This window comes from Panulirus ornatus, chromosome 14 (assembly GCF_036320965.1).
Source record: "Panulirus ornatus isolate Po-2019 chromosome 14, ASM3632096v1, whole genome shotgun sequence".
NCBI classification, from domain to species: domain Eukaryota; kingdom Metazoa; phylum Arthropoda; class Malacostraca; order Decapoda; family Palinuridae; genus Panulirus; species Panulirus ornatus.
The window spans coordinates 10,929,454-10,948,787 of NC_092237.1; the positions used below are offsets into that span (position 1 = coordinate 10,929,454).

Consider the following 19,334-nt stretch of genomic DNA (forward strand, 5'->3'; position numbering starts at 1 on the left):
TTTAGATTAGTCAATCTTGAACACTTATGTGGTAGGCAGTCTTAAGAGGAAATCAGCAATGGAAAACCATTCAAATCTCTGTTCTTAATGTTTTCCTTTTCTTTGGCGATATTAAGGTTTTCCGAGTGTCTTACTGTTTACCGCTGTAATGAATAGTGTGAATTCATACTAAAGGTCTTACTTGAGGAGAGCTTGAACCGCTGTTGATGACAGTTGCCCATTCATCATAAAAGATTTTGATGGATCGACGTCCTTATCCCATTCAGCACTCACGACAACGCTGTGTGTCTCGCCATCGTTCTGGACCTGAAGAGAATATGCCGTTAAGCATTATCGACACAAGTGTCAAGAGTAACCTTTTACGAAATGCGTAACTGCAAAAGAAAAGGCTGTGCAAAGTCTATCAAAAAGAAAAAAAAATTCGTAAAAGTATTCGCATATTTTGGACGAAGTATACGTAACATTCTCTCACTTACGTAAGAATTGACGAGGATATGTCTGTAGATGTTAGCGTCAACAGTAATGGAAGTGCGCGTGCCCTCCACCACCACCATCATCTTTCTATTATTGACGTTACTTCTGAGGTTGATTTTGGCTTTCTCTTCGTCACCATATATATCCGAACTGAATGTGATTTCGTTAGTCTGGGACTTGAAAGAACCTTCCGTGTTGACACTGAACACGCCAGGTACAGAGTTATTCTTCAGAGTACCTTCTAATATCCAGCTCTTCTCTTCCCCTCTGATGAGGACATTACTAGCTACCTAGAAAGTGTATTTAGATGAATTTCAGATTTCTTTGTTAAAGGAGTGTGTGAGATTGATTAGTATTTAGTCTAAACATTACATGATTTCATTTGTTTTTGCCAAAATGCTGGAATTATTTTCACACTATATTTACAAATACGCAGTATGTCATTTACCACGTAAACAAAAATTTCTGATACACTTACTTGCACTGTATGATGACCCCTTGCAATCTTGTTCAAATGAAACTCCACGGTAGCTTTCGCGTCCGGAATCTGAGTCTCGAGACGTCCTATTACTTCTCTGTCTTTTCGCCCACTAAGTTCAGCCTTGAGTGAGCAGTCCTTTCCAGGGGCCAGCCGAACCTGAGACTCTCCAGTTAGGTAGTTACGCCCAATCTTGAATTCCTTTGATATCAAGAAATCAATTCCATGGTAAGGACAGTCAACTGCCAGACGAAGGTTGAAATCACGTTGGTTGTCTCTGTTGTTATATGACCAGAGCCCCTCGAGGTTCCACGTAACAGGCCCATGGGTTATAGTGCATTTACTTTCCACATGCCCAGTGGAGATCAGGTTTCTGATGTTAATCGCTAAAGCTCTGTCTGCAAACTGTGTTGGGTTCAGTTCAAAGTTCACTAAGTAGGATACAGCATTTTCAGTCACGTCTTTCCTGATAGTGCCAGAATGTTTAATCATGTGTTTTTCACCTCCGAACGAGCTATACTCAACCTCGGCTTTGGTAGTCACGAAGTTTTCTTCAAATCCTAGTTGGCCATTACCGTCGATTTCGAAAATCGGGGTTTCCAACAGTGCGTTCACACTGGCAGAGTTCTCTTCACGGTCATATGATGCTGCAAAGAGCAAATTTGATACAGTTTGAATTCCATAATAGTTTAGCCATTTGATATGATATACATTCAGTAATAAAAACAAAGAATGTCATATAATTATACTTACCACGAAGGACAATTGGAGAACGAGTCACTTTAGATACGGTTATATCAGCACCATACTTGGCATCACGTGCGTTGGCTTGCAAAGTTCCCACAACATTAAGTATTTCACCTCTAGGACCAGTCAGGAATAGATGTGGTTCAATTATCATGACACGATTTCCACTTGTCTTAATTCCAGCATCAACTTTGTACCTGTTACTTTCATCTATCGTCAGGTCGAATGTTAAACGCTTATCATTCTTTCGCCAGTCATATTCAGCATTACCTTGGAGGGACCTGAAAGGTGTACGAAGGTCGATATGAATTTCTTGTTCAGCCTTCATGAAAGCAAGAAATATCCTTTGGTCCGCTTGAGACTCTGGGGTGTCCATCAAGAGAGCTATTCCATTTTCTTCACGAGTAAATCGCAAGATGTATGCTGAATGTGTATCAGTCTTCTTGAAGTACACACGAGCAGCAGCGGGTCCTGAGAGGGGGAAAATCGGACTGCGAGGAGAGCTTGGGGTGTAACTTAGCTCCCCGCACATTGCAATGCCGCTAAATCCGCTTGTGCAACCTTCATATTCTACCATAGCTTCTGGTTCCTGTTGGACCTCTTTGTCACCTTCTAAAAAGAAGAATTTAGTCTTAACATCTATAACTTCAATTTTATCTCTCGGTGTGTTAAAGGCAATGTCGGCAAGTTTGCCTCCTTGGATCTTAACTCTGCCATCAAGGAAGGTGGACGTGTGAAGGGTGGAGGAAATTTTCAAGCCAGTGCGGGTAATATGAGCATCTACGAACATGAGGCCATCCATTTGTACGGCTGCAGAAGGATGGAAGCGACCCTCAATGTTGATATTCTTGAGGTTTTCAGCCTCAAAAGTACCATTCATTCTAAGGGCAAGTGTTGCTGTACCCTGAGCAGTGAGAGTCAGTGGCAGGCCAGATGCTGTAGGGATGGAGTAATGAGTATCAATCAGTTGGTGTGATTTTGTATAGTCGACTTCACCTTCACGAACAAGATCCATCAAAACATCCAATGGATTAGAAGCTCCAGTACTCTTCATTAGTTCCTCTAAGCCATGGAAATGATTGTAGTGTAGTTCATTGCCAAAGACGCGTAGGTAATAAGATCCTTCTGGCTCATTGGTTACATTATCAAGGATTCCCTCAAGAGTTGTTGCCTCAGCATCAGGTTTGGCTTGACGCATGTTTCGTATTATACCCTCTATGGTCTCTTCTGGGAAATAACCGTTAGGTCCAAAGAATCGTTCAACATAGGCTTCAAAGCCTTCAATCCGACCTCCAAATTCAAAGAGGTTGATTGATTCGCCGAAGAGATCGAGAGTGAGGTTAAGCATAGCAGACCTTGGCAGAAATGATTTGCTTGAGAAAATGACATTACTCTCAACAGCTGCACCTGCATTTAGTTCATTCATGAAGAAGGAAGACTCATAATTGCGAGAGAACTTAAGAGCTTCTGTGCTGAATTTCTTTTGGAGGAGTTCCTCACCAATCATTTCACGTGCCCACTGTTTGCCAGGAGCAGCTGACTCTTGCATGTTGGTAAGGTGAGTCCAGATGAAAGATCCAACTTGGTTAACACCTTCTGAGGTAAGACGATCCTTGATAGTGTTGACGATAGTTTGAGTTGGGCATGTCATGACAGCAAGGTAAGCAGCAATACGAACTTCGGAGTCCTGTGTTTCGTCTTGGAAAGCGGCCAAAAGGTTAGAGCGATCATATTCACAAGGAGCGTGTCTCCAGGCTTCAATAGCGGCAACTCGGACCTCTATGGCGTTATCTTCAGTGTAGCATTGCCGCAAGATACCATTGGCGTTTATCCAGTGTCCAGCATTACCTAGGGCTTTGAGTGCAACTAGTACCTTCATCTTTTCCTCTTCATTAACGGCACGGCAATCATACCCAAGCTGAGTTTCGATGCGCCGAAGAACCTGCCGAACGCCTTGGTCGGCAGTGCAGTCAGGTTTGATTTTACAGTAGGTATTCACCATTGATGATATTCCCAGCATTGCTTCTTGGCTGGGGTTGTTTTCAAGAAGAGGCTGTAAGAAAGTAGAGATTTCTTGTTAATACATTATCGTGATTCACCTTATCTTTAAAATCAGTACACAGGTATTCTCAAATAAGCTTGCTGATTCATCACATTGGTTCTATACTTACAGCAATAGCAGTGAACATATCTGAAGTGGGATTCTTGAGAAACGCCAACGATGTAAACCAAATATTTCCATCAGCTTTAGTCATGTCGCCATTGAGGAACATGTCCTTCACCACACCAACAGAAGCAGCAGTTCCCACAAGAGGCATAGCATCGAGGAGGAACTTGCGGGAATGCCTGTGTCGGGTGTTAGTGTAAACAGCGCTGAGCGTTGGGTAGTCTAAGTCCTTGAGAGAGGCTACGAGAGTGGAGAAGAGAACAGGAACCTCGGGACGGATTTCATCATTTGCTGCCGTTTCTAGATCGTTCAGAATCTTTTCCACTTCTTCAACCTGAGCCTCTGGTTTGGAGGTTGCAGTTTGCTCGAACACCAAAGATTTAGAGATGAACTGATAGTCTGCTAAATGAAATAATGAGAATATGTTTATAAAAAAAGAAGTCGATGGAAGATCATAGTCTTAACTGTATTTCCAGGAATATTGGGTGATGCATACATGACTTTATTTTCTTCTGGTAAAACCTACAAAAGTCTTTGCTAGAAATATAAACTTACCGGGAACTGGAAGGGCTGGACCGTCCATAGACACAAGTGACATAGTGGTCTTTACGGTGGTCACAGCTCCACCCTCGTCGCTGGAGAAGGGGCGATACTTGTGGATCTCTTCACACTCTGCTGTCCTTAGGACTCCTTCTTCTATTCTTTGGTTACACTTGTGTGTGCTTTTGAAGATAGGAAGGCTCTGCACGGGAGAGTCAGTGTCGTAAGGCTTGGAAGCAATGTAGGCTGCTAGTTCTGGTCGCTCAGTGCAGGAGGAGAGGTCTTTAACCTTCTCGACAGTCATCACGTTCCCCTCCATCAAACTCTTATAGTGAGTTACACAGACTCCAGAAATGTCAGTCTCTTGGACGTCCTGTGAAATATAGGCAATGGAGTAGTTTTTTTTTTTCACTAACGTCGACAACAGTATGAATTTATGTGGTTGAAATGTTTATCGTCCTGAGGGTACATTCCGTATATCATGTACACGAGGAACACTTTTATGGGAATAAAGAGCGTACCTCTTTAACCTGGCGAGTCATGGAGTTCTGGAAGGTAGAGAGAACACCTCGCTTTATGTTGAGGACCCAAGCAGGCTCGGACACCTCGCTGCAGACGCTCTCCACGCGACCATCTTGGAATGAGAAGCGCAGGGGAGACTTGGTGATGGCGGCAGCGAACTCCTCCGCGTGGGACGAGCCTTCCAGAGTGACCTCGGTCAACTGTAAAACCATAAAATTCAGTCTCATACTTGATACCCGCTTGGGAGCTTATCGTGTTTCATTTTCCCCGTGGACTCATAGGAATATATATATATATATATATATATATATATATATATATATATATATATATATATATATATATATATATATATATATATAATTATGTATGTATTGGAAAGCAAAAATGGGTATGTTTGAGGAATAGTGGTTCCAACAACGTTATATGGTTACGAGGCGCAGGCTGTAGATTGAGTTGTGCGGAGGAGGATGGATGTGTTAGAAATGAGATGTTCGAGGACAATCTGTCGTGTGAGGTGGTTCATCGAGTAAGTAATGAAAGGGTAAGAGAGATGTGTCGTAATAAAAAGAGTGTGGTTGATAGAGCAGAAGGGGGTGTATTGAAATGGTTTTGTCACATGGAGAGAATGAGTGAGGAAAGATTGACAATGAGGAAATATGTGTCAGAAGTGGAGGGAACGAGGAGAGGTGGGAGACCAAATGTGCTTGGGAAGTGAGTCAGTTGTTGTTCGCTGATGATACAGCGCGGGTGGCTGATTCGTGTGAGAAACTGCAGAAGCTGGTGATTGAGTTTGGTAAAGTGTGTGAAAGAAGAAAGCTGAGAGTAAATGTGAATAAGAGCAAGGTTATTAGGTACAGTAGGGTTGAGGGACAAGTCAATTGGGAGGTAAGTTTGAATGGAGAAAAGCTGGAGGAAGGAAGTGTTTTAGATATCTGGGAGTGGATTTGGCAGCGGATGGAACCATGGAAGAGGAAGTGAATCATAAGGTGGGGGAGGGGGCGAAAGTTCTGGGAGCGTTGAAGAATGTGTGGAAGTCGAGAACATAATCTCAGAAAGCAAAAATGGTGTGTATATATATATATATATATATATATATATATATATATATATATATATATATATATATATATATATATATATATATATATATATATATATATATATATATATATTATCCCTAGGGATAGGGAAGAAAGAATACTTCCCACGTATTCCTTGCGTGTCGTAGAAGGCGACTAAAAGGGAAGGGAGCGGGGGGCTGGAAATCCTCTCCTCTCGCGTTTTGTTTTCCTAAAGAAGGAACAGAGGAGGCGGCCAAGTGAGGATATTCCCTCAAAGGCTCAGTCCTCTGTTCTTAGCGCTACCTCGCTAACGCGGAAAATGGCGAATAGTTTGAAAAAAAAAAAAAAAAAAATATATATATATATATATATATATATATATATATTAAGAATATATGGTGTGGGAGGCAAGTTGTTAGAAGCAGTGAAAAGTTTTTATCGAGGATGTAAGGCATGTGTACGTGTAGGAAGAGAGGAAAGTGATTGGTTCTCAGTGAATGTAGGTTTGCGGCAGGGGTGTGTGATGTCTCCATGGTTGTTTAATTTGTTTATGGATGGGGTTGTTAGGGAGGTAAATGCAAGAGTTTTGGAAAGAGGGGCAAGTATGAAGTCTGTTGGGGATGAGAGAGCTTGGGAAGTGAGTCAGTTGTTGTTCGCTGATGATACAGCGCTGGTTGCGGATTCATGTGAGAAACTGCAGAAGCTGGTGACGGAGTTTGGTAAAGTGTGTGGAAGAAGAAAGTTAAGAGTAAATGTGAATAAGAGCAAGGTTATTAGGTACAGTAGGGTTGAGGGTCAAGTCAATTGGGAGGTGAGTTTGAATGGAGAAAAACTGGAGGAAGTGAAGTGTTTTAGATATCTGGGAGTGGATCTGTCAGCGGATGGAACCATGGAAGCGGAAGTGGATCATAGGGTGGGGGAGGGGGCGAAAATTTTGGGAGCCTTGAAAAATGTGTGGAAGTCGAGAACATTATCCCGGAAAGCAAAAATGGGTATGTTTGAAGGAATAGTAGTTCCAACAATGTTGTATGGTTGCGAGGCGTGGGCTATGGATAGAGTTGTGCGCAGGAGGATGGATGTGCTGGAAATGAGATGTTTGAGGACAATGTGTGGTGTGAGGTGGTTTGATCGAGTAAGTAACGTAAGGGTAAGAGAGATGTGTGGAAATAAACAGAGCGTGGTTGAGAGAGCAGAAGAGGGTGTTTTGAAATGGTTTGGGCACATGGAGAGAATGAGTGAGGAAAGATTGACCAAGAGGATATATGTGTCGGAGGTGGAGGGAACGAGGAGAAGAGGGAGACCAAATTGGAGGTGGAAAGATGGAATGAAAAGGATTTTGTGTGATCGGGGCCTGAACATGCAGGAGGGTGAAAGGAGGGCAAGGAATAGAGTGAAGTGGAGCGATGTGGTATACAGGGGTTGACGTGCTGTCAGTGGATTGAATCAAGGCATGTGAAGCGTCCGGGGTAAACCATGGAAAGATGTGTAGGTATGTATATTTGCGTGTGTGGACGTGTGTATGTACATGTGTATGGGGGGGGGGGGGGGGGGGGCATTTCCTTCGTCTGTTTCCTTGCGCTACCTCGCAAACGCGGGAGACAGCGACAAAGTATAAAAAAAAAAAAAAAAAAAAATATATATATATATATATATATATATATATATATATATATATATATATATATATATATATATATGTATATATATATATATATACATATATATATATATATTCTTTTTCTTTCAAACTATTCGCCATTTCCCGCATTAGCAAGGTAGCGTTAAGAACAGAGGACTGGGCCTCTGAGGAAATATCCTCACCTGGCCCCCTTCTCTGTTCCTTCTCTTGGAAAGTTAAAAGAAAAAACAAGAGGGGAGGATTTCCAGCCCCCCGCTCCCTCCCCTTTTAGTCGCCTTCTACGACACGCAGGGAATACGTGGGAAGTATTCTTTCTCCCCTATCCCCAGGGATATATATATATATATATATATATATATATATATATATATATATATATATATATATATATATATATGCGTGTGTGTGTGTGTGAACGAATGGGGCCTTTTTTTGTCTTTTCCTAGCGCTACCTCGCACACATGAGGGGGGAGGGGGATGTTATTCCATGTGTGGCGAGGTGGCGATGGGAATAAATATAGGCAGACAGTTTGAATTATGCACATGTGTATATATGTACATGTCTGTGTGTGTATATATATGTGTACATTGAGATGTATAGGTATGTATATTTGCGTGTGTAGACGTGTATGTATATACACGTGTAAGGGGGTGGGTTGGGCCATTTCTTTCGTCTGTTTCCTTGCGCTACCTCGCAAACACGGGAGACAGCGACAAAGCAAAATGAATAGAATATGAATAAATATGACAATGTACATACGTAGTCATGATATACTTTTTTTAATTTCTGAAACAAGTATTAGGTGGTACTTATAACTGTTATAAACAAACCCGTTGTTGGGTTTGACTTATCATGAAGAACTCACCCTGAGAGTGTACTCGCAGGGAGCGGTGACGTCAACGTGAGCGTTGGCCGTGATGTGCATGCGGGCGTCATCATCGAAGGTGCCCAGGAGGGCGGTGGAGGTCGTCACGGAGTATTGGTACACATAGCTCTTGCCTACGGGTGAAAAGACTGGTGTTAATCTGGTGTTTCCTCAGACCTTCATTGCTTGCATATGGTAACATGTGAAACATCCCACATTCTCACTTAAGTTTGGAAAGGATGGTGGTAGTCGGGTGGTGGCGATGTGTAACAAGGTTCAGTATCCGTTCAAAACTGGAAACAAGTTTTATGAAATGGCAAATGGAGAGAACAGCCGAGTGTTAGTTTTGCTCGTGTATGAACCCTTCGACTGCTTTACAACCTCCTGTCTCAGCTTGCATTTTGCCTATAACAGTTGTGTAATACAACTAATGAAGGTTTTGATTTTCATCGTAATTCATTTCCTGATCACTTTACAGCCGGAAAAAGTATATATATATATATATATATATATATATATATATATATATATATATATATATATATATATATATATATATATATATATAATCTGGTAGCTCGTGACAATGCCTATAAGCATGAGTGAGGTGACTCGTTCATCCTGACCAGAGAATGTGGTTGATAACCTAACCTAACCTAACCTAACCTAACCTAACCTCAGCTGGACCATGTGTAAGGTGGATTGTTTACACCCACCAAGTTAAATGTTGGCTACGTCATCCACGCGAGGGCTCTTTTTCAAGTCGCGAGGCTATTGATACACCCCTCTTCATTTTGAATTCTTCAGTGCCTGTGACTATTTGATTTGATTTCGCTTAGCTGATTCGATGGATCATTCTGTAAGGCTGTCAGTGTATCGGTCTAGTATTCATCCTGGGGGTGGGGGAAATAATATAATGGTCTGGTAACTGAGTGTGACTATATAGCTCTTTTGAACAATCGAGCCAGAGGCGCCGGCTTCCGCTGTCGTACAAGAGATGATGATGTTGTACCGTGCGGTAAATAATATGGTGTAGCTGCAAGTACTCTCACTTCACGAACGTCCATATTGGCTGTTCTCTGCTGAATGAATGTCTTTATGGAAAGTTGATATGAATCATATAAATGTTTTTCATCGTTCTGTTAGTATTATGATTATAATTGTTATAATTTTTATTATCATTATCATTATCATTATTATCAATTATATATATATATATATATATATATATATATATATATATATATATATATATATATATATATATATATATATATATATATATATATATATAAAGCAGTATTCGATAAGTAATTTGGAGGCAAACCTTTCTTCAGCTCTATGTGCAGATATATTGTGCCTCTACTAACGTAGTGACATTACCTGCCACTGAGTCTTTACTTGACATTGCTAGCCACAATCTCTCCCTTGAAGGCAAATGAGCAGTGGTAGTTGTGATGGTGGCAAGCACCAGTGGAAGGGGTGGTGATGCTAAGTAGTGGTAATTGTGGCTGTGGTAAGCAGTGGCTGTTGTGGTGATTCTATCCAATGGGTAGTTGTAGTGGTAGTAAGCAGTGGTCGTTGTGGTCATAGCAAGCGGTGATGATTGTGGTGGTGGTGGTGTAAGCAGTGGTAGTTGTGACGAGCGTAAGCACTCAACACCAAGATGGGCCAGAACGACTGTTGCTAAAACATCAGCCTTGACTTAAACCCTTTGAGCAGAGAACCACTACTTGTTCTTGAGCAGGGTTACCCGTGGTATTAATTCTGGCATAATAACTTGTGTAACTGTTGATGACCCTTGAATCCAACAGCAACAACAACAATGACAATCAAGGATTATTGCCAAGGTTCGTGCTAGAATCAGTCGACGTAAAGTATGCAATATATATATTTACCTGTATCGTAGGAAAATGTGTTGGCTTCAGTGCAGTGGAGCGCGCACGTCTGTCGCAGACCCGTGGGCCCTGGAAAAAATTAATGATGGGATGTAATCACTATGGATATTATTGAGGGTGGAGAGTGTTTGATTCTCGAGGGAGATGAAGTGACCTCGTACTCTGACGGGGTTGGCGTTGCATAGAAATGCCAGGAGGTCACAGGAGCTGAAATGATTTTAGATTTGAGTCGTATATGAAGGAACCTAGATGCTGTAGGTGAGATGACTTATATAGGAGCTATATAAGTGTGCTCAGAGGTTACTGTTGGTAAGTTGACTCGGTGTATAAGATTCATACATCAAGGCTTCTGAAAGGTTATTTACAGTTTAAGAGTTATGTATACGTGTCTGAAAATCAATAAAGTTAACTTTATGTAAATGAGATTATCGTTAGACTGGCTAAAGTAGATAGTGTACATGAAATATCATTACAAAAACATTCCACAAAAGTGCAAAGCTACGAGGTGGTGTAGATAGAAATAACATTTCAAGCCCGATGTAGTACACAACATACAGTATGTTAACACTGCCCAGGTGCTGGCACAATTAACCTATGTTTCATCTTCGCAAAGATGAACTTTTAGCCAATAGCCAATTTTTACAAAGATATTGCATGAGATAGACGAAGCCAGCTGCGATAGTTGATAGAATACATTAAAAGCAACGAAAGATGTAAGTATAACAACGATATTGACAGTGGAACAAGTGAAGACAACAGCAATAGGGTGTCGAAGATGAGATAGAGCAGTGTTTACCGCAAATGTGCCAACCATGGTCAGCAACTAAGTCAGATGACCTTAGTGAACCTGGACCACACCACTCAAGGGATAAAAAAGTCCTACAGCAAAGTCCTACAGCAGTGAAGCTTCTGTGATCTACCCCGGAGCTTCTGTATAAGATTTGAAACTGAATAGGAGGAGAAATGTGACGAACCAATAGGTAAAAGTTGCAATGGAGATTGAAAAGGCAATACGTTAACTGGGCTTAGTATTCAAATAACTGTGCTCGAAAAGAAAGAGAACGTACAATGTGTGTCAGAGATATAGCGTTGAAGGATGGTGTCAGCGTTACCCATTACGGGGAAAGCATTACCAACACTGCCCAAAAGCCTAGGACCCACAGCGTTACCCATTACTGTGAGAGCATTACCAACACTGCCCAAAAGCCTGATTACTGTGAGAGCATTACCAACACAGCCCAAAAGCCTAATTGCTGTGAGAGCATTACCAACACTGCCCAAAAGCCTAATTACTAATTGCCCAAAAGCCTAATTACTGTGAGAGCATTACCAACACTGCCCAAAAGCCTAATTACTGTGAGAGCATTACCAACACTGCCCAAAAGCCTAATTACTGTGAGAGCATTACCAACACTGCCCAAAAGCCAAATTACTGTGAGAGCATTACCAACATTGCCCAAAAGCCTAATTACTGTGAGAGCATTACCAACACTGCCCAAAAGCCTAATTACTGTGAGAGCATTACCAACACTGCCCAAAAGCCAAATTACTGTGAGAGCATTACCAACATTGCCCAAAAGCCTAATTACTGTGAGAGCATTACCAACACTGCCCAAAAGCCAAATTACTGTGAGAGCATTACCAACATTGCCCAAAAGCCTAATTACTGTGAGAGCATTACCAACACTGCCCAAAAGCCTAATTACTGTGAGAGCATTACCAACACTGCCCAAAAGCCTAATTACTGTGAGAGCATTACCAACGTTGCCCAAAAGCCTAATTACTGTGAGATCATTACCAATACTGCCCAAAAGCCTAATTACTGTGAGAGCATTACCAACACTGCCCAAAAGCCTAATTACTGTGAGAGCATTACCAACATTGCCCAAAAGCCTAGGACCCCACAAACCTCGTCAAATTCAGAAGCCAGCAGTGTTTACAACAGCAGAGTCTTTCATTTTCATGACTGCAAGGAAGAGCTGTTACACAGGGCTACATTCTGTGACGTGTGTGACCAGTAACAGTATGTAATATTATCAATGGTAGTGAAGAAAAACGTTGCTAACGTTGGATGGTCACTTAACGCTATAATATCATCTACTATATATATATATATATATATATATATATATATACACACACACAAATATAGTGCATATGGACGCGAACTTTTCATAAACACAAAATGCCCTCCAACAGTAAGGATTCGAACCCAGCACCATTTGCGTGATTGCTTGGATACGCTAACAACTCGGATATGATCGCCCCTAATAGATGAGAATAAGTTGGGCGAGGAGTTGTAGAAACATCTCGTCGTGGGTATATGTGGAAAGCCTGTAGTCAACGACCATCCTTGTTCCCTTACATTCCATTTTATTATCATTATTATTATTATTATTATTACTTTTGTTATCATCATTATTATTATTATTATTATTATTATTATTATTATTATTATTATTATTATTATTATTATTATTATTATTGTCATTATTATTACTGTTATTAATAATAGTAATAATAATAATAATAATAATAATAATAATAATAATAATGATAATAATAATGATAATATCATTATCATTATTATTATTATTATTATTATTATTATTATTATTATTATTATTATTATCATCATTATTATAATTATTATTATTATTATTATTATTATTATTATTATTATTATTATTATTATTATCATCATCATTATTATCATCATTATCATTATTATTATTATTATTATTATCATTATCATACATATCTGAATTTTCTTTAGTTTTAGGAACTCCATTCAAAATTTCATCAGGATCTTACCCCCTCTCGGTAAAAAGAAAAATGATATTCTTTAGATAAGAATTGTACACCGGACGCTGAACACCTGGATATCCAGTAGGTTGCCTGTCATAACCAAATTGTTCAACTCACTTATTTCACTCAGAAGAAAACGTTACGAATGATAACAAATCATTTCAAAACTCTCCCCTCGGTTGCATTCTATTACCCGAAGTCATCAACTTTTATATAAATCTACTGTTTTCTCATTGTGGGTGATCAGTCAGTTGACCTCCGCCATCGTAGACTGATATCAGCTTGGCTGGGATAACGCGTAGCGAATGTTGTCAAGTCTTTTTACCCGTCCGCTGCAGATCCGAGATTGACTTGGGTGTGTGTGTGTGTTTATGGTCGTAGCCGCTCCTTCGGGAGAGCTACGCTGAGTTGATCGTTGTGGTTTGGTGCTCCACTCGGGTCGCGAAGGCTAAGCTTGCTGTGGCCGGTTCCTTAAGCAAGGCATTCGTCACTGTTGCCGCTGTGCTGTAATCGTTCCTTGAGTCCTGTAATCAGAAGCCAAGGATGACGAGCAATAAATCCTGTATTCTTGTAAAAGCCGGAAAAAAATGAAAATTGTCAGGCATTGTACTCCGCTTGAATGTTGATTTGGGCGCCTTCTCTCTGATAACTTGCTTCTGCGGGAACAACAGCTGATAAAGCATGACTTCGTCAACAAGATAAGGAGATAACGCAACATCCCGGGTTGATACGGAGGTCAAGTGAATGCTTGACCCCCACTGGGGATTCTTTTTTTCTTTCTTTCTTTTATCCTGCAGTCAGTCAGTCACTCAGTCATCGCAACTGATAAACTCCTGAAAACTTAACTCTTACGACAGTTATCACTTTCATGGATTATTTTCATAGTGACTATTCTATCTCAACTTTGTCGTTCACTGGTGATCCCATTTCACGACTGTGATGTAAAGAACCAACAAAATGTGGTCCGGGGTTCAATGCGCGTGGAGAACTGGACTAGATTGGATGTTTCACGACACATCCGGTGCCTGAAGGTCAGCCTTATACTGTTGGGCAATATCCAGGCACACGGGTCGTGGCCGCCATACCCACACGGACCGTCGTCGCACACTACACATACTTCAGCAAGTTATGCTGTGTTTGAAAACGTAGGAGAAACTTTCATTGGCAACGTTTCGTCAGATCTAAAACTATAACGTTCATACTACGTTATCAGCGTGGACCCACTTCGGAAGCCAAGAACATTTAAAAAAAAAAAAAAAAAAAAAAAAAATATATATATATATATATATATATATATATATATATATATATATATATATATATATATATATATATATGAATAATCCCTTCATAAGTAATCAAAGTACATTACAAGCTAAGCCTCTACTATCATTATTTTCTACCACACTGCAAATGACGCCACTTTCTACCTCCACCGGACTTTCTCTGGTGCGTAGACCTTAGGTAAACCCCTAACCATTGACCCACTGAGTTTGACCCGTCCCAACCTCACTACCCTGCATCAGCTTCGAGGGAACACGGTCCGCGGATCAACATAATAATGATCTACGTGACCTCTCTCACCTGTATCGCCTTAAAGATGTCATTTATTCCTGTTTTATTCTTTGTAATATGTGTTGTATTTTCAGATCAGCTTGACTGTGGATGGGCAGTGTTCGTGTGCCCGAACGTCTCATGTATTACAAGAATTAGTGACATTGAATAGAGGACATTTGATTCACGCTTTATCTAATGAAGCAAAGCGTGTGGTGAAAAAGATTGAAAAATATCGATAGAAAGCTGATAAATGTTAAATATGCATTGGTCTTTAACAAATGATATATATATATATATATATATATATATATATATATATATATATATATATATATATATATATATATATATATATATATATATGGATGTTTGTCTTTGGGCAACTACATACATTTTTCCCTCATTAGCGAGGTAGCGCCAGTCTCTCGTTGTAATGCATAATGTAATGATACCATCAAGATCATGTACACAAAACACTGTGGGCACAGATGTAACGTCCAGCGGCCCCGATCATTGGTCCAGACAGCTGTTATTTGTCGACCATTCCCAACAGCCTCTACTGGCAGTGTTGTGTCCTACCATCTGCTAAGAGACACGAGATTCCTAAACGATGATTCAAGAAGTATCATCCTCTTATGAACCACTAATAATCTAATGTTATCAAATTAGCAGGTAAATGTAAAACATCATCATCGTCATCATCATCGTCTGATACGAGCGATGCAGTCAAGAAGACATCGAGCACCATCTTCACATTGGCCGTTCATCATTAGGCGTAAGATCAGACTTTCAGAATGAAGAGACGATATCTTAATTCATACCCGCATGGAGAACTAGGCAGCTTTTTGAAGGTATGGTGGCGTCAGGTCAGTCATCTGTCACTTCAACAAGAGTGGTTATACGTCCGAGGTTACGGCATGGTATCCGAGGCTCACAGCAATATCCTGAAAGGTCGCGTTCAAGGGCTAACATGTGGGACCTCATCATTCAGGCTACTGAGAAAGTCACCGCATGAATGCGACCATCCAATAGGGGACATGAGACAGGTCATGGACTGCGTCATGCGTATATTAAATCAGACGCTGGCTCTATAACATCACCTGGATTATATATACTGGTGTCAGCGTGACAACAGGTGTACTGTCTTGTTGTGACTGTTGCTGCTTTTCAATCGTGGCCGCTTGAGTGTTGGTGCCACACACTGCTGCTGCTGCTGCTGCAGCTGGCCACGGGTTATGACAACCCCCATGACGGCCTCACTGTTTGTGCCACACACACTAGCGCCAGCGGCAGTGCTGTTGGCCATGGGTTATGACACACATCCCCCATGACTTCCTTATCATTGGTGTCACAGTAATAGAGTAATATACAGTGATTTTTCTTTTTTCATGAAATATGTCCCTCGAAAAAAAAAAAAGACAAGTCATTGCATCGTGAGGGTTTTTTTTGACGTAAATGATGAGCTGATCAGAACCACAGTTTATATGGTAAACAGAGTGATGAAAAGACGATTTTCATGTTTGATGTCGACTTGTTTATGTACAGAGAAACATCCAAGGATTGGCAGCTGTGATACCCCGCTTTCCTTGAACAGCTAAGCTGTGAGGCTGTCTTCCTTCTTTTGTCTTCCCGTCTTCACCTAACCTAGTGTATCTTCCCGTAAGAGGCCTTACTGATTTCTAGTCTCTCTCTCTCTCTCTCTCTCTCTCTCTCTCTCTCTCTCTCTCTCTCTCTCTCTCTCTCTCTCTCTCTCTCTCTCTCTCTCTCTCTCTCTCTCTCTCTCTCTCTCCAACTTTAATCGTCCGTGTCATGTTGGTCACCGTCAAGAAAAAAAATAAAATCTCGTGTTAAGTGAGTCATATTGAGGGTGTGTAGCGGTGGATACATGGCCAGGCCGTCTGTGTGTGTATGTGTGTGTGTGTGTGTGTGTGTGTGTGGACGGGATGTCAGTTATAGACCCCCTCCCCACCCACTCCTGCATCCCTCACACACACACACATACATACAGCGTTGGTATGCTTCACCACACACACCTCCGCCTGAACAAAGCTCACGTCACGGGAGTGGAGGAGCAGCCCCGTGTCAAGCTCAACACACACACACACTCGACCAGAGAAACCGGGAGGGAGGGAGGGAGGGAGGAAAATATATGTCGTCAATAAATGGTGGATGTGAAGCAGCAGACCCGCGGTGAAGCGTTACGTCATCATCAGGAGCGGAAGAGAGTAAATAAAGGGATGGAGGAGGAAGGTTGGTGGGTGGGTGGCTGGCGAGCCAGACCCTCCACCAGTAAAGTTAATGTATGCTGAGGTCATGTGACCCCCCCCCCCCCCCCCCAGCTACCGCTCCCTACTGGCCGCCTCGCGCCACACACACACACACACACACACACACACACACACATATACACACCACCGATATACAACTTCTGGAACAATCTCTCTCTCTCTCTCTCTCTCTCTCTCTCTCTCTCTCTCTCTCTCCCACATCCCAAAAGGAACCGTGTTCGTACCACACCGTAACAAGCGTACGCTGTGCTATCCCTCGTTCAAACCTTCCGAACTCATTTACCGTCAATGTTGCTTTGTGGCCAGAGTCAGTCCAGGCTCGGCATAAACCATCGTTACCCGTTTAAAAGTAAACAAGCGACGCATGGGGGAGCAACCACACGGCAGCGCGACGCCACAACTGCGCATTACACCCACAAGAGACCATTGCAAGAGTCTCAGCCTAACCCTGGTAAATGGCCAGCATTGCTGGAGGTTGCAGCCGCGGGGTGTGTGTGTGTGCGCGCCTGCGCCGCCGATGGTCGACACACAGCTCACCTAATGCCACCGCAGGCCACACCAGGCGCTCTGAAAGTTCTACCACTACCAGCGTTACGGGTTGTTGTTACAGGTTGCGCCTGTAACATCCAATGATCTGCCCGCCAGGACGTTAGAGTTATCCCCCCCCCCTTGTAACGCCCGAGAGACATCGCACCACTGTCTCCCTACCACAACCTCCAGCAGCACCAGACACACCAAGTGTCACTCAGATACAAGACTACCAGTGCATTACAGCTGGTACCTGTTACACACGAGACATTACAGCCGGTACCTGTTACACACGAGACATTACAGCTGGTACCTGTAACACACGAGACATTACAGCTGGTGCCTGCAACACCTGAGACGTTACAGCTGGTGCCTGTAACACCTGAGACATTACAGCTGGCACCTGTAACACCTGAGATATTACAGCTGGTACCTGTAACACACGTGACATTACAGCCGGTACCTGTAACACACGAGATATTACAGCTGGTACCTGTAACACCTGAGACATTACAGCTGGTGCCTGTAACACCTGAGACGTTACAGCTGGTGCCTGTAACACCTGAAACATTACAACTGGCACCTGTAATACCTGAGATATTACAGCAGGCACCTGTAACACCCGAGACGTTACAGCCGCTACCTGTAACGCCAAAGCCATTACAAGGAAAGTCACATGTAACGCCAGAGACATTACAGCTGGAAGTAGTACCACCTGAGACATGACATTTGGCACCTGTAACGCCTAAGACGTTACAACAAACACCCGTAACGGCCAAAACATTACAGCTGGAACAAGTAACGCCCGAGTTATTACATCTAGCACCTGTAACGCCCGAGACATTACATCACTGTCACACTTGAGTATCTACCAGCCAGTGTTACAGCCAGCACTAATGACGGCTAGGACACCGCATCACTGTCACAGCTGGAAGATCTACCTAGCAGGGCGTTACAACCAGCACTTGCACTTGTAACGCTGGAGACACATCACTGTCACAGCTGGGATGAATTTACCTGCTAGGGCGGACGCGGCCAAGGCGGTGAGGAGGAGCACTGAACGCATGGCGTCGACTCACACTGTCCTCGGACAGGTCTAGTCGTTGCTCCACTGGCTACACTCCCCTCCTACTTATGACTTATATACCCAAAGCACAGAGGACCGGGGGTCCACTGCCTCAATGAGTGCCACCAGTGCCACACCGAAACCTAACGCTCACGCAGCGTTCATTCTTACCCCCCCAGCGGAGGGGTCGGGTCTTCGTGAGGGACCGAAACACGACGTTAGCTTGTGAAACAAAGGTTGGCCAGGTGACAATCAGCTGTCATGTGACAAATACTCCAATGATTGACCCCCCACCCCCACCCCTACCCCCTTCCCCTGACCCTTCTGCTGGCTACGGACATGCCTACTTGTGGATATGCCTAGTAAGGACGTGTCTACATGTAGGTATGCCTACTAAGGACATGCCTCTGTTTAGGTATACCTAGTTAGGATACGCATGCTTATAGACATATCTAATAAGAACTTGCATATTTGCCGACGTCTTTTTTTTTTTTTCTCGTGGATATATCTAGTAAGGACATGCCTACTTGTGAATATATCTAATAAGGGCGTGCATTGTCGGGTATATACCCAATAAGGTCATGCCTATTGGTAGATATGCCTTCTGAATATGCCTAGTAAGGACGCGTCTTGTACATATCCCTATATCATTACCTGAATTATGGACGCTTTTGAGAACGTTCGTCCATGTT

General features: G+C 42.3%; 1 protein-coding gene across 1 annotated transcript in view; it reads right to left on the minus strand.

The window, feature by feature from the left end:
• The window catches only part of LOC139753308 (uncharacterized), a 29,408-nt gene extending 10,678 nt beyond the window's left edge, over positions 1-18,730 (minus strand). Inside the window, 10 exon segments of the mRNA XM_071669609.1 lie at positions 182-306; positions 477-764; positions 953-1,599; positions 1,706-3,752; positions 3,871-4,265; positions 4,422-4,779; positions 4,928-5,128; positions 8,498-8,631; positions 10,396-10,464; positions 18,594-18,730. Of these exon segments, the coding sequence (XP_071525710.1) occupies positions 182-306; positions 477-764; positions 953-1,599; positions 1,706-3,752; positions 3,871-4,265; positions 4,422-4,779; positions 4,928-5,128; positions 8,498-8,631; positions 10,396-10,464; positions 18,594-18,642 (4,313 nt within the window). The 5' untranslated portion in view covers positions 18,643-18,730.
• Between the last annotated feature and the right edge of the window lie 604 nt (positions 18,731-19,334).